This window comes from Hipposideros armiger, unplaced genomic scaffold (assembly GCF_001890085.2).
Source record: "Hipposideros armiger isolate ML-2016 unplaced genomic scaffold, ASM189008v1 scaffold_303, whole genome shotgun sequence".
Taxonomy (NCBI): Eukaryota; Metazoa; Chordata; class Mammalia; order Chiroptera; family Hipposideridae; genus Hipposideros; species Hipposideros armiger.
In genome coordinates this window covers 1,886,573-1,902,545 of record NW_017731653.1, presented here as the reverse complement: position 1 = coordinate 1,902,545, position 15,973 = coordinate 1,886,573, and the positions used below count along the sequence as shown (strand labels likewise).

The 15,973-nt window shown below is 43.6% G+C and overlaps 1 protein-coding gene across 2 annotated transcripts; it reads left to right on the top strand.

Moving 5' to 3' along the window:
- Window positions 1-2,046: 2,046 nt before the first annotated feature.
- On the top strand, window positions 2,047-5,885 carry LACRT (lacritin). Of its 2 annotated transcripts, none has more exons than XM_019659687.1 (5): window positions 2,047-2,137; window positions 3,346-3,399; window positions 4,754-4,834; window positions 5,196-5,297; window positions 5,757-5,885. In XM_019659687.1, exons 1-5 carry the CDS (start codon window positions 2,080-2,082, stop codon window positions 5,843-5,845), a joined length of 384 nt encoding a protein of 127 aa, XP_019515232.1. In that variant the 5' UTR covers window positions 2,047-2,079; the 3' UTR covers window positions 5,846-5,885. The 2 variants fall into 2 exon arrangements, with proteins under 2 accessions (XP_019515232.1, XP_019515231.1); XM_019659686.1 differs by having other exon boundaries at window positions 4,703-4,834.
- Window positions 5,886-15,973: the final 10,088 nt, after the last annotated feature.

Genomic DNA, 15,973 nt, shown 5'->3' with positions numbered 1-15,973 from the left:
TAACATTGGACCTGGGCCCTGTTATAAAGTTATGAAATTTTTCTCTAGAACAAGTGTTGCTACCTTCCACTTCACCCGCATTTATGTCAGTACCTGCCTCTTTAATTCCTGAGGCCAAGAGAAGAATTGAGAGAGGAAAAGGAATGAGCAGTGACATTTGGAAAGACCCTGCTCTGTGACAGCTTGAATGTTGATGCCAAAGTTCTCATTTCCTCTTAGAAAAATCTTGTGCAAATATCATAGTTTGCTTCTGTTGACTTTTTTAATGTGCTCATGGAGATTGTTTGGGATCTAGGGTCAGAATGCACACATGAACACACACACATATGCACACACACCCTAGGGCACTCATGCAGTTAAAATTTTCTCCTGTCTCTCAGCCCTCCCCATGCAGTTATGGCCACCACCGCCTTCAAGGTTCCCAGGCCCAGACCCTCAGGCAGTCAATTGCCAAGTCCTGTCCTTATGTTAATGCAATGCATTTCTCTGCTTCACCTACTGGCCACCATTAGATGCTAGATAAATCTCAAATATCAAATTACACATGAAGCTGATAGGGGAGCCATTACTTCAATCCAGGTCTCAAACCCCATGTCTGGAGCAGATCAGCTGCCTGAACGTGACAGTCATCTTACCTGGAGGTTAAGGATGGGTGAAATGTCCTGAAAGGACTCACTTCCTCATATATGTAATGTCCTACCCCATTCATTTCCTCTTTCTTGATATCCTGAGGAGATTAATGCTCTGAACCCAGACACTCAAAACACCCTCATGCCAAAAACTCCCCAAAACCCCCTTTTTCACACTAATCTTCAGAGCAGCCATGAGGCATAGAAGCCTACAGGACCACCTGGGCCCTGATAAGAACAAAACATCCAGCAAATGGAGAATCACAAATAGGTACTCCATTCTCCATCGCTCAGTCCTTCAACTAACTCCTGTTTTTCCTCAACGCCATTCGATTTAGCATTTACCACCAGCCTGAATCAAACCTACCCAGAAAGGTAAATCCTCTGCAAAGTTCAAGAATCCCACACATCTCCATAGAAATGTATTGCCTATGAAATGCTTTGTCATATGTTATCTCACTTAATCTCCACCACTATCTTGTACATAGGAGCCATGAAGTCCTCAATGACAAATGAAAATCTTCAAGTTTTTCAGTATATAACAGTACACTATCTTATGTATATAACAAAATCAGAGCTCAAAGTCCAGGCCTCTTGAATCCCAGCTCAGGGGAGGAAGAAACCCCAACTCAAAGAGAATGATCTGCTTTTCTGGATTGTTCACACCATGGATCAGCTCCCCACTTGAAGGGACAACCAAGTTCCAACTTCAGTGAACTTGCTTTAACCAGGAGGTCCTCTCAGAAATGTGGGGTCCCATTGGTTAGGCCTGAAGATGGAGGTTGACAGGAGCCCATGTGGGGCTGGAGCGGTTCCTCCCGGGGGGAAGATAACTTCAAGAACAGGGAACAACTCCAGAGAAGGAACATGTGCCTTCAAGGCCATCACCCCAAGAGGAAAAAGGAACCATAAACTCAGTACCCAGATGTTCTGAGTGTGACCTCCCCAGGGAATGGGGGTCACTTAGCCTAGGGAAACCTTCAAGCCCCTACACTGAGTCCTATGGAGATCGCTGCAAGAGGTGGGCAACGTGACCTCCCGAGCCCCCTGGAGAGATGCCAGGACTAAGAGTCCTACCACTGCCTCAACAGACACATTCCAGAATCTTCCCAAACCAAACCTGCTCTGCCTCCGGTGTCTGAGATCCCAGAGATGTGAACCCAGAGGGCGGGTGGAGTGGAGCAGGAAGAGGGGAGGAAAGAGATGGCTGGAAGTCAGTGGGGGAAGGACCTCCCCAGCAAGGATGCCAGGAATCAGCCAGCCCCAGCTAGCCCTTGTTGACTTAACAGGCAACCATCTGGGGAAGAAGCGGAGGAGGACACGGAAGTCACACCTCTCCAAGCTTGATTCTCATTGGCCCTTGGTATCTTAAAAAGGGCCCAGGAGTCCAGGCAATGTATTCTGGACCTGCTGAGGATTCTGTGGTTATACTCACTCCTCATCATCAAGCATGAGACTCATGGCTCTCCTTCTTCTGGCAGCTCTGGCTGGGGCCCTGGTCTGTGCCCGTGAGTATGGCCCTCCCCTTGCACCCGCCAGAGCCCTCACAGTCCAGGGCAGCCTTCACTCCTGTCTTCATTCCTCTCTTTCTCTCCCAATGCTGTCCTGGTTCCTCCCACCTCTGCAAGTGACTCCTGCCTCCAAATATCCACACATAACTTCTTAACCCCACTGCTCTGAGAGCCAGGAACCCCTGGCCTGGGCTGCTCTCCAGCTCATCGCCTCACACATCCTCCTTTACTCACTGTGATCCAGCCACAGTGGCCTTCTTGCAGGGCCTCTGCGCCACCACATATAGCTGGGCAGGTTGTCTCCTGCACAAAGGTACCAGGCAGGGGGTGGTAAGGACTGAAATATAGCCCACGTCCCACCTGCCAAGCAGCACACCCTGCCCATGGCTGTCGCTTGGGATGCCTTTTTCAATATCACAAAAGCACTATTCAGGTCAGGACCACCCTGTTGTTCCTCAAACATTGGGACCTTCCTTCTTGCTCTTCCCTCTACCTGGAATGCTTTTCCTCTCCCTGTGCCTTTCCCCCAGCCAACTCTGAATGCCTCCTGTCCAACACTTTCTCATCTGTCAAATCCTAGTTTAGGTATGAATTCCTCAAAAATGACTTCCTCGAAAAACTTGGATAAATTAGGCCCCACTTGCCCTTATTGCATTATGCTGCACTTGCTCTTCTAGGACCATCACACCGGAACTAAAGAACTGAGTAATAGAACATAAGCTCTGTCAGGGCTTGTCCATCTTCTTCATCATTGAAGCCCCTTCATTTAGCAGAGAACTTTGCATAAACGTTGTGTTGAATGAATAAGGAAAATGAGGGGTGGGGGCCCAATTTCATAAATCACTCGGGCATGGCCCAGTGGCCCCTGTACTGTCCTCCTCCAGCACCATTGACCACAGCCAGCTCCCTGACACAATCTTAGGGCACCCTCACAGGCCAGAGGCAAGCTGGGAGAAGGGCAATTTTCAGAGCACTGTTGCACTTCTCTGAGGAGAACCTGCTTCAAAAAACTGTAGGAGTTAAACATCAGAAAGAATGCCCTGGTGGGGACCCACTAGCGTGGCAGAAGGACATGTTCAGCCAACAGGAAAATGTATCCTCCTGCATCCACAAACGTTCCTGAGAGATCAGAATTGGGAATGGCGGGAATGGCGCGGGTGTGGATCAGGTTCAGTCCTCACCATCGTCTCTCTCCTCCGTTGCAGAAGATGCTGCCTCTGACCCTGTGGAGGCTGCTCCTGCCCAGGAGCCCACTAGTGGTGAGTCCTTCTCCCGCCCTCTCGTCCCTGCCCAGGGGGGAGGGAGGAGTCAATGAGCTGGGATGTCAGTGGAGTCTGGGAAAGCAATCCAGCGTGAGGGGATTCGGGTCCTGCTCTTGGTGGTAATGGGGGACTGGAGTAGGACAAGGGTAAGTACAAAACAGGAGAACCCAGGCGGGCACTGTCAGTGGGAAGAATGGGGAAGAGGCTTATTGTGAATAAAAGGGAGAAGAATATGAGGTTAAGTAATAAGGGATATGTTCCACACAGTATTAATACTTTCTCCCACAAACACTTCTCATGACTCCCAGCTCCTTAGCAAGGTGCCCGCTATCCAGCCTCAGACCCCCTTTCCAACCCTCTTTTCCCTCCCTCTCCTTCACGTACCTCCACATCCAATAGATTGAACTTCTCGCATTCCTCATAGCTGTCCCACACATGCCTTGCCCTGAGCTCTTGCTGATTCACTTCCTGCCCCCCCAAAGCCCCTTTAGACACCCTCCCTACCAAAATCCTGCCTTTAAGACCCAGCTTCTCTCTGCCATGCTCCCTGACTCCCCCCATACTCTAGCCCCAACCCTGCCCATGAGAAGTGCCTAACCCTGCCCACCTTCCAACAGGCTCTGTCTTAGTCCATTCCAACTGCTGCAACAAATAACCATAGACTGACTTCAACCACAGAAATGCATTTCTCACAGCTCTGGAGGCTACAAGTTTGAGATCAGGGTGCCAGGGTGGTCAGGTTCTGGTGAGGACACTCTGCCAGGTTGCAGACTGCCAACTTTTCGCTATATCCTCACACGGTGGAAAGACAAGAAAGGAGAGCTCTCTGGGGTCCCTTCTAACAGAGCACTAATCCCATTCACAGGGGCTCTACCTTATGACCTAATTACCTCCCAAAGGCCCTACCTCCCAATACCATCCCAATGGGTGTTAGGATTCAACAGATAAATAAGGGGGTGGGGCACAAACATTCAGCTTATAACAGGCACATAGTGTAGAAATCCTAGCTCCCTGAAGAGGGAGGGTTTATGTAATATCACTTCTGTATCCTGGCACCCAGCACATATTAGGTCTCTGAGGCCTTGCCACCCATTCCTAAGGTGGGGTGGGGGGGAGGGGGGAAGGAAGAACACTTTGACTTTACTAAAATTAACAAATTGGTATATTTGTATGTATAAATACATATTTATTTTAATATATATTATATTATAAAATTAACAAATTGGTATAAATTATATAATTTATAATTATATAAATTAACAAATATATATATATTTGGTATATAACAAATTGGTATAAGCTGAACTTGAGAGGACAACTTCAGCGAAAACTGCTTCTCTTCCTGAGATAGACACAGCAGCCCAGAAGACTTCGGAGGCAGCTCAGTGGCCAGCCAAGGTCCTCTCTCCGAGGCCAGGACTAAATGTTCTGAGTAAGTCTCTGTCTCTATACCAAATAACAACCCAGAGACGTCTCTGGTGACAGGTCTGCATGACACCTCCACTCGCAGAGACATGCCCAGAAGCAGCAGACATTCATTCACCTGAACACAAAGGCACAATTGGGGTGCACGCAATACCCCATAGAGTCTCTGCAACAGCAGAGTTTGCTTCCTGCACCATGTATGGCCCACCCACCTTCCTAAGAGAGAGAAGATGGCCCCTCAGCAAAACTTCTCCACATTAGGAATTTATACAGGGATAATGTAGGGTGGGAGGAGAGGGGGGAAGGTGGGGGTTCTCTTTAAACGCTGTTGCTTTTCTACTGATACAATTCTTCTGCTCCAAAATTAGAAGCTATGATAGAGAAAAGTCTCTTGCTAGCAGAGAAGGCCTTTGAAGAAGCAGAAAAACAAGTGAATGAAAGAATTCAAGATGGAAAACAAATAGCTGGAAGTGAGTGCATCCCAAGGCAAAGCCTTGTGGGGACAGAAATACTCACCACCCACCACCCACAGGCAGAGGGTGGGCAAGAATATGCCCCCACCCCCACCCCACACAGGAAACTTGGAACTGACTCAGGCCCCTCCCCATTAAAGCTTCCTTCATTTTGTGCTTTCAAACGGTGCCACTTTCTCATCCACATTCAAACCGCATAGCTTTCTGATACCAGATCCCCCTGGGGCCCTACCCCCAGCCTTTCCACTGCAGAGCCTGCTTGTTTCTATTCCTCTGGCCCCTGCCCAGGTGGGGGGAGAGGGCAGGTCTCTCAGCATCTGGGGAATCTAACCTCACTCCCTCTGACCCCAGGGGCCTGGTGAGGCTGGAAAGCCCAAGGTAGAGTTGAGGAGGATGGAAAGGGTAGATGGTGCCTGGGGCCCTTCAAGTCTCATTTTCATCTCCGCTTTCTTCTAGATGGAGCTGACATTCTACAAGGACTGAAGAAAAAGTTTGATCCAAATAATTGGTTTGAGAAGCTGAAAGAATGGAGTCCCTGGCCTTAATGCCTTAAACATGTTTGTGGCCCAGATTGATTAAACTGAAAGCATGCAACTTGCTGTGTGTCTGTGTTCTGTGGGGTGGACCCTAGAGAAGAAGGGGAGAAACGTCCTGCCTTGATCCCAGGCCCTGAGCCAGTCACAGCCTGTGTTGAGGACACTGCCCCTAACAAGCAATTTTTTCTTTTAAAGTTTATTGGGGTGACAATTGTTAGTAAAGCTACATAGGTTTCAGGTGTACAATTCTGTAATACATCTTCTACATATCACATTGTGTGTTCACCACCCAGAGTCAGTTCTCCTTCCATCACCATATATTTGATCTCTTTTACCCTCATCTACCACCTCCCTCCCCCCTTACCCTCTGGTAACCACTAAACTACTGTCGGTGTCTATGAGTTTTGGTTTCTTCATTTGTTTCTAACAAGCCCTTTTTGTCACACTAGGCCACAGCCACATGTGCTGGGCCTCCTTCTTGTCCAAATGCCACTCTGGTTCTGGTCTGCCTCCTTATTCATCACACGGGGCTCCTAGTGACATTTGAGCATTTTCAAAAATTAAATCAACCTCTAAAGAGCCAGGATTTACCATCCTGAAAATAGTCAAAGCTCGAGCCATTGCTATGAAAGCCACTTTCTTGTGCTGTTATTAAAAATGCATCCCTCCGCCTTCCATTCATAATTTCTACACTGAGGCAAAGTGAATAGCTAATTAGATCAGATCAGTAAAATCTGAGCCACTGCAGTGATAGCTGGCACTTGACTTGACTAAAAAGGCCAGTTGAATCCATTACAATGATCCGTGTGATCATTCTGCATCCCTCCTTTCCCTCCACCATGGTCCAGGGCCATACTTAGCACACAGGTGAACAGAGGAGGAACACTCATGACTATAGGGGAAGAGAACCATCACCTCTCCCCAAGCCCAGCACATGGCATGTCTGCTCTCTAACAACCCAGAGGCATTGATTCTGGACCGTCCTTCCTCCTACCTCATCTGGTTCCCCCGCTCTATCCTGGGGCTGGGGGGCACTCAACCTAGACCCTGTTTTAGTCATAAATGAATGAGGAAATACATCTTCCTTCTGACTCCTTCCACTACTGCCACACATCGTCCATTTCTGAGACAACTGCCAAGGAAACAAAGGTATACTTTCAGGAACAGGCCCCCTCTGAGCAGCGATTATAATAAGCACTGGGTAAAGAGGGCACTTCACACTCAAGTAGACTGCCACCATAGTATGGGTTGAATTGTGTCCTCCTAAAATGATTGTTGAAGCCCTAATCCCAGTACCAAAGAATGTGACCTTATTTGGAAACTGGGTCATTGCAGATATAATTAATTATGCTAGAGGTCATGCTAGAGTAGGGTTAGCCCCTAATTCAATATGACTCTTGTCCTTGTAAGAAGAGAGAAATTTGGGCACAGAGACATGCAGGGGGAAGATGATGTAAAGACACACAAGGGTAGACGCTGTGTGACAACGGAGGCAGGGACTGGAGTGATGCCTCTATAAGACAAGGAATGCCAAGGATTGCCAGCAAACACCAGAAACTAGAATAGGCAGGGAAGCATCCTTCCCTACAGGTTTCAGAGGGAGCATGGCCCTGTTTACACCTTGATTTTGAACTTCTAGCCTCTGAAATTGTGAGACAATACATTTATGTAGTTTGAAGTCATCCCGGTGTAGGGAAGTGAAGTTTATTATAGCAGCCCTAGGAAACCTATATACACCCGCATTTCCACATTCATCCGCTCATCAGGCTTCTGGCTTCATCTTATTACTGCAAGTTCACACACTTGGATCACCATCATCCATTTCCCCCACCTCCTAGGCACTGTCAACCACCAATCTACTCTCTGTTTCCAGGAGTTTGGGTTTTTTAGATTCCACATATAAGTGAGATCATACATTATTTGTCTTTCTCTCTCTGACTTATTTCACTTAGCATAATACCCTCAAGGTCTATCCATGTTGTTGCAAATGGAAGGATTTCCTTTTTTCTCATGGCTGAATATGTTTATATATTTACTAGAATACACACACACACACACACACACACACACACACACAGAGGGTGCCAATAATATATATACACATTTAAGAAATAAAAACTGTATTAAAATTGTAATACTCAATATATACCAATAACAAAAGATAAACACAAGTCACGTTTGACTTCTGCAATAACAAGAGGTGCTCAAAGTAGTTACCACCAGCTTCCAGACACTTTTGATTATGGCGAACTACTGCTTGAGCTATGTTGACCAAAGTGCCCACTTGTATACATGTTTTTGGCGTGTGTGTGTGTGTGTGTGTATGTGTGTGTGTATCTTACAGTTATTACTGCACAGATCTTTTACCTCCTTGGCTAAATGTATTCCTAAGTATTTTATTCTTTTTAATGGTATTGTAAATGGGATTATTATCTCATTTTCCCTCTCTGATAGTTTGTTCCAAAAGAATTTTTAAAAACTGAGTACCCCATTACACATCTTAAAGCTGCCATCTAGAATTTTTTATTCGAGGTTTAAATAATTGCAAAAGATATATATTAACATCTGTCATATAATCTACATGGCTCACTCTCTCTCTCTTCCTTCAGATCTTTGTTCAAATGCCACTTTTTATGAGAAGCCTTTCCTGGCCAGCCTATCTAAAAATTGCTACTCCCCCACATATTCTCTACTTTATTTTTGTTCTTAGCATTTATTTTTCAGCTTTTTTGAGGTCTATGTAATATACAAAAAATTGCACATATTTAATGTATACATTTTGGTGAATTTGGACATACGCATACACCCATGATACCATCACCACAATCAAGGTAATAAACGTATTCAACACCTCCAAAAGATTTCTTGTATCCCCTTGCCGCATGTGTGTGTGTGTGTGTGTGTGGAGGGGGGACACTTAGCATCTTAGCATGAGATCTATCCTTCTAACAAGTTTTTAAGTTCCCAACAACGTTGTTACCTATACCCATTAGATTGCACAGCAGATCTCTAGAACTTACCTTGTAGATTTTCTCACTATCTAATATACTATATAATTTACTTATTTACCTGTTTCCTTTACTAGAATGTAAGCACCAAGAGTGGAGGGCTTTCTGTTTTTTTCACTGGTATAGCCCCACCTCCTAAAAGAGTGCCTGGAACACAGCAGTTGCTCAATAAATACTAGTTGAATGTTGAATGAATTCACCACTTCCACCCACCTCTCCATTTTCATCCTGTGAAATTAATGCCTCCATCCTCTCTATTCTCGGAACATATTTTTTGCATGTGTGCTACCTGTTTTCCAGGTAGGTAACTCTTTAGAAGCAAGTCTATATGTCCATCTCAGTATCCCTAATCCTTGATGGGTAATAGATGCTTAACAAATGGTCTGTGTACTGAATGATGGACATTCATGTAGGCACCCTCCACTCAGACCCATACCTGCACACAACACTTCTTCCATCCTCCTCCCAGGCTCCCATGATATCTGCCTTCCAGCACCCTAACACATCCCAGGTCCTCCCCACTCGAAGGAGAGAAAGCTTCAATCATCTCACATCCAGACATCAGTGCCTTTGGAGGCACAATGATCATGACAAAGCCTGGTGAAGGAGAAACACCTTCCCCAGGTGCTGTTTCAGAGGAAACCCCAGCCCAGGTAAAATTTCTTTCAACATAATGGCAGCAGTCCAAAGGACCCAGGGTGACTAAGATAAAAAGAAGCAGACAGCTCCCCCTTGTGGTATGGGTCTGTCCGCTCTAACATACTACCTTTGTTGGAGGCGGGGAGGGGTGGGGAGCAAAGAGTGACCTCTGTGGAACAAACCACTCAAGATACATACAAACACATCTATGTCCAGATGGAAAGCCAAGCACAGCTTTCTACCTCCCTTCCCACCCTAAATTTCACGAAATGACAAAAAATAATGGTTCAATTTAAAAATAGGCTTATTTCTGCTTTTTCAGTTGTTTTCCTGCTTTCTAGGGTTATGGAAGTTTGATGTTCAGATATGGGTGATATTCTAAATAAATTACATATATATAAATTAAGTTAAAGGGGGGAAAACCACTCAATAACACAATTCAAAATGTAAGGAAGAGGAGTAAAGATACATCTACCAGCTTATCTCTGAAACCAACTGAATTTATTTATATCAAGGAAAATATAGATATGTAAATTCCAGTTTGGAACAAAATGGAAAAAGCACTTACAACCCCAGATAACACTTTCTATGAAGAACTTCTGGCAAGTCCAGTGGGACTGGAACCAAATTGAGGGAGGATGCTGACACAGTGTCTCATAATGACAGATCATGGGCAGAGATGGCAAAGCGCTTCTCTACAGTACACTACATATTCAGAGGAACAAAATCAAGGACACCTTGATTGTAATACCATATGTATAATGACTGCTCCTGAAGGAGAGCAAAATATAATTGAGGACAGTGTTCCTTAAAAATAAAAATAACAAACTGAACCTGGCTTGGGGGGTGGGGAAACAGGAAGCTGTGGTTTAATGGCTATAGAATTTCAGTTTTGCAAGATGAGAAAGTTCAATTGGTTGCAATTGGTTGTGCAACGACGTAAATGCACTAACACCATGCAGGAGGTAAATGTTATAAACTATGAGAATTGTACATTAGACATGGTTTAGATGGCAAATTCTATGCTATGTGTATTTTACCACAATTAAAAACTAAAATTCATAATAAAAACTTGAATCTACAGATTTAGAGGAAAAACTAATTCAAAAAGACCAATGCTGAGAACTAGGTTAATAAAGTTCCTTATCTTCAAAATCAAAGAAAGAATCATTGGAAAAGGGAAAGAGGATTAAGCAGTACAAATTTCCACTTATAAAATAAGTCACAGGGATGTAATGTACAGCATAGGGAAAATAGTCAATATCATAATAATTATACGGTGACAGATGGTACCAGACTTATTGTGGTGATCACTTTGTAAGGTGTATAAATGTTGAATCACTATGTTGTACACCTGAAACTAATATAATATTGTATGTCAACTATAATTAAAAATAAATTTTAAGAAAAGAAAAAAATCATTGTGCATTCAAGCAAAACTATCAGCATACCTACTGAGGAAAACAAAAAAAAATTCAGGCTGGCTCCAGACTTCAATGGCAAAAGACAGTGGAGAAATCCTTACACAGTCCTCTGGGAGAAGAAAAATGAGAGCCAAGCATTTTGTACTTACTCAAACTATTTTACCAGGCTAAAGGCAACAAATATTTCCAGCGTGCAAGAATTCAGGGAGTGTCATTCCTATGAACTTAAAAAAAAAAATGTTAGATGACAAACTCTAGCAAGCCAAGAGCTCAATTGAGAAAATTAGGTAAAAGGATTAGCTGGCAATGCTAAATCCATTTTAATGCAAGACAAAAGCTAAAATTGCTGAGGAGTTATGGTTACAAAGCAGAAGGTAAATATTATAAACCAAATATCAGAATGAGAATGGTGGGGATTTTAAAGAGAGTGGGAGTTAATATAATCAGGCTGACTTACACAACTTTTATAGAGTATCAAAAACGATTTTCACTTAAGTCATGCAATAAGGGTATAAAGGAAATCACTAGAAGAATTAATACTTTAGCCCATGAAAATCAAGTGGTAAAGAAAGAGTAGAGGAGAAAGGAGAAAGTGGAAGTGCACTATTTTAATCACTGCTAGTAGAAGAAATCAACTCTAAATAATAAAGAATTATTAAGTACATCATTTGAAGTTATGGTTATAAAAGTAATCAATAGGACTATTAAAAAAGTACACATCTCATATTATCAGAACTACACAGGAAAAAGAAAAAAGAATCACAGATCATAAAAATTGTTAAAATGGAAGGATAACATTAAGAAGATCAAACTACTACCAAACACACCTTTCATATGAATAAATTAAAATAGCACAAATTCATGTATGAAGAGCAAAACATTCTCAGATTGGATGGCAAAACCAAACTATAAACAATGGGTTAAAAGATATATCAGTAACAAAGTGATTTTTTATTTCCTTCCCGTTTGCTGGCATTCCTGTCTCTCTGACTAATTCAGTACAAAAACCAGTAGGTAGGGCCAGCAAGGTAGGCATCTGCATTGGCATGGGGTGGGGCACTGCTGGAAAGCTGGAGCAGAGTGTAGAAACAAATGTGAGAGTGGGAGGGAGTAGTGGTCTGACGTGGGGTGTCAGAGCTCAAGTAGGGTGAGGAGGGCCCTACATGGTGTAGGGTGACTGAGCTGGAATTCTGTGGTGCCAAACTGGAGTTGGAGGTAACAGTGAGAACTCAAGGTTTTGTGTGTGTGTGTGAGTGTGTGTGTGTGTGTGTGTGTGTGTGTGTGTGTGTAAATATGTCTAGAGGTAAATGTGCATGCATTATTTATTTGTATGAATGTATATACATTCATGCAAACATAAAAGAGTATTCCCTAGCTTTGACCGATGAGAGGGCCTGAAAGTAACCATATCCCAAGAACAATGAGCAAACCTAGAGCCTATATTTTCATTTCTAAGTACCATTAAAAGAACAGAGATCCTTGGAGAAATGGCTGATACCGGATCTAGGGCACAGAAAGTACATGAGGAGCCTGGAATGCCTAGTTGTGCCAGAAAGTAAAAAAGTACTCAAAGAATAATGGAGACATGTCATAAGAATACAGAAGCTAACCAGAAGTCTAGCTTAATCCCATCGCTGTCAAATTGTCTCAGACTAACAAAGTTCAATGAAAAAGAAAAATATAACAAAATATTATAGCAATAATAATACTAAATAATGATGGTAACAGGATTATAACTTATTGACTGAATGTGCAGGTATTATTCATTTCTAGGAACGTATATACACTCACAAATGGGGAACTGAGAAAATTTTTCCTTACAGCAGAATAGCAGCTAATGAATGTAGAAGGAATGATTGAATTAGAAAATCATTATTTGGCAACAATCACAGGAATAAATAATTCAGCCAAAAACATCAATTAGTGCTAAAACTAATTGGTAGAAGTTTGAAGAGGTACAGGATATTTACATAGTTTCAAAGTTATCTTTCCACACAATATTTATCAATTACAAAGAGGAAAAGAGTAACTCCACAGTGGAGAAACCTGGCAAACATCACCTAATCAGTGATCAAAGTTAACACCACAAAAAGGGGACAAATCAAAATTATGTACCACCTGATAGAATATAATGTGAAGAACTTGAATCTAATCATGAGGAAAAATCAGATGAACCCAAATTGGGGGACATTTTACACAACTGGCCTGTAATCTTCAAAAGTGGAAACGCCACTTTTGAATGAAGGAAAGACTGAGGCATGTAACAACTAAATGCTATGCATAATCTTAGATTGGGTCCTTTTGTCATAGGTACAACGGGCAACATTTAAATGGGGCCTGTGATTTAGATAGTAATAAGGTATCAATAGTGTATCAAATGTTAATTTCCTGATTTTAATGGTTATATCGAGGTTATGATAAGAAAGTCCTTGTTTGTGGGAATTACACAAAATTCAATAGAAAAGTGACTATGAAAGATTGAAAGTCAAAGGGTGGGCAAAAGTACAGACACAAACTTTTAAAAGCAGAATATTGATCTTAATATCAGATAACACTTATTTCAGTGAGAAAACATTAAATGAGATGAGGAAGAGTATATAAATAAAGTTTGCAATTCACAATAAAAATTTAACAGGCACAAATATGTCTGTTCCTTATAAAAGAGCACCAGAACTTTAGGAAATGCAAGATAGATAGTTGGAGATAATCTAATTCACCTCAATCGATAAAGGTCAAATAGACCAGGAAAGTATGGCTATGGAGCGTGTATCTAAGTAACTTAAACAGTAAGATGGAGCTAATTTAATATGCTTGGAAAGGGAGAATATTCCTTCACTTCAAACACTGATAAAAGATGCACCAAACTTTATGTAACGATAAACAACCACAACAATAATAATAGTTAACACTTCTACAAAACTTAAAAATGTTCCAGGCATTATTCTAAGCACTATACAGATTTTAATTCCTTTAGTCCTCATAATAACCCTATGATGATCTGAAGACGCAGAGAATCTCTTTGTCTTAGCCAACTGAATTGGACTGTCCATTATTTGCAAGTAAAAGCATCCTACTTGAGGCCAGCCAGGAAAATTGAGAGCTCTGGGTGTCATTCAAAACCTATGTTCCAAAGCCGTACATCCCTAAACAAAAGCCCCAGTGTCAAACCCTCTTCCCACACCCATGAGGGGATTAATGAGAATGGAAATGCCCCTAATTGTGCCACAGCCACTATCTGTTAGTGTCTTTCCTCTCTCAGAATCCTCACTGTGGGTTCACAGATCACACGATTCCTTCCAAATAGAAAATTCCATAATTTTGTGTCTGCCCCAAGAACAGCCTCCATCCCTTCCCCTGTGTGCCCTGCCACTTTTATTTCACCTCCCAATGTCCAAGTAGGGAGGGCAAATCTCCTGGCTTCCAGGATGTCTAACTTCCAACCAACTTGATTTGTTGTAGCCTCCTTCCAAAAGCCTGGAATCCTCACTAGAATAGAACCCCCTAGATCAAAGCTGTAGAATGATATTGATACAAAACATCCTATTTGAATGTGGTATATGCAGTTTGAGGGGTGGTTAGTAAGTGCTTTAAGAAGAGAGGAAAAAAGCCTGCCCAAAGCCCCAGGGGCGGGTGAGTGGTCCTGAGGCATCCGGGTAACTGCGGATTTCAGTGTAGCTGGCGCCTCAGCTCTCAAACCCACAGGGCTCACAGGCTCCCAACTCAGCACACTGGGTGACGTGGGGGGCACTAAGCAGCCAGCCCATGTGAGCAACATGCTTGAGTCCCCATCTCCCACATGGAGAGCCTTTTCCATAGAGTGCCCAGGCGAAGCCAAGTCTGGCTCAGACCTTCCTGCAGAGAAACTGGATGTGGCTCGAGTGGACTTTTCAGCTTTGGACCCTGAAGAAAAGAGCTAGAGACTCACTCAAGAAGAACTGCTAGAACCTGACTGAGAAGCAGGGCAGAAGCTGCCCTCCCGCCCCACTTGCACCAGGGTCACGTGGAAGTGGAATCTTTCTGCGTTAGCTGCCCCTTGCTGACTCCCTTCAGACCCTCTTCGTTCCCCGCCTCCAATGTGGACCTGCTCTCTCTAGCTCTGTTAGCCTCTGAGCTCCCGTGTCAATGGCTTTATTTTCTTCCCTGTTGTAGTAACAGACTCCACTACTGCTCCTGAGAATAAATGCAGAATGTTAGTCTCCTTCTACTCCTCTTCCTCTCCAACCCCCAATACCCCAGGCCAGCAGCCACCTTGGTAATAACACACACACACACACACACACACGCACGCATGCACGCACGCACGCACGCGCGCGCGCGCACACACACACACACTCAAAAACAATAGACTCTCTGCCTCAAAAAATCTCTACCAGAAAAAAGTTTGAACTTTTACTTAGCAGCCATTCTGTCAGCAGAAGTGAGTATGATCCTCACCATCTCCACATCAGAATTGCCCTGGACAGTGGTTTTAAAATGCAGATTCCTGGGCTGCATCCCAGACCTGCTAAATGGAGAAGGGAGACTCCCCAGCTGATTCTGGTGTACCCTGAAGCTACAGACTAACCAGCCTCAGGCTGTTTTCCTTCTTGAAATGACAATCTCCAAAGAAGTTCCTACCCTTGACCTTGGGGCTGTCAGATCCCAGAATAGGAACCCTAGAGATCCTTGGACATCCCTCTGGACCCTTTCTCTCCTTGCTGAGGAGAATGAGGCCCAGAGAGGGGGAATGGCTGGCCAAGGGCCACACAGTGAGGCAATGGCAGATTGACACTTAGATGCAGGTGTCCTGACTAAAATGTAATGCTTTTTTGGATGAAATAGGCCAGGAGGTCAGCAAACTTTTGAGATGGAAGAGCCTCCAGGGGCCAGCAAACTGCGGCTTGCGGGCAACACGCTCTGAAGTAAAATTGAAAATGAAAATAAAACTAAAACTATAGCCGGCTGAGTGGCGCATTGGTTAGGAGTTGGCTTGGGACGCCAGCTCTGAGCAGCGGGGCCCCAGTTGGGATCCCACATTAGGGCCAGTGATGCTGCGCCCTCTACAGCTAAGATGGTGAACAACAGCT

Bases quoted from the DNA above. Each gene is read 5' to 3' on its own strand.
- LACRT (XM_019659686.1), top strand. From the start codon at position 2,080: ATGAGACTCATGGCTCTCCTTCTTCTGGCAGCTCTGGCTGGGGCCCTG. The intron at 2,138-3,345 runs GTGAGTATGGCC...CCTCCGTTGCAG, and splicing joins TGGGGCCCTGGTCTGTGCCC to AAGATGCTGCCTCTGACCCT. The intron at 4,835-5,195 runs GTAAGTCTCTGT...CTCCAAAATTAG, and splicing joins GCCAGGACTAAATGTTCTGA to AAGCTATGATAGAGAAAAGT.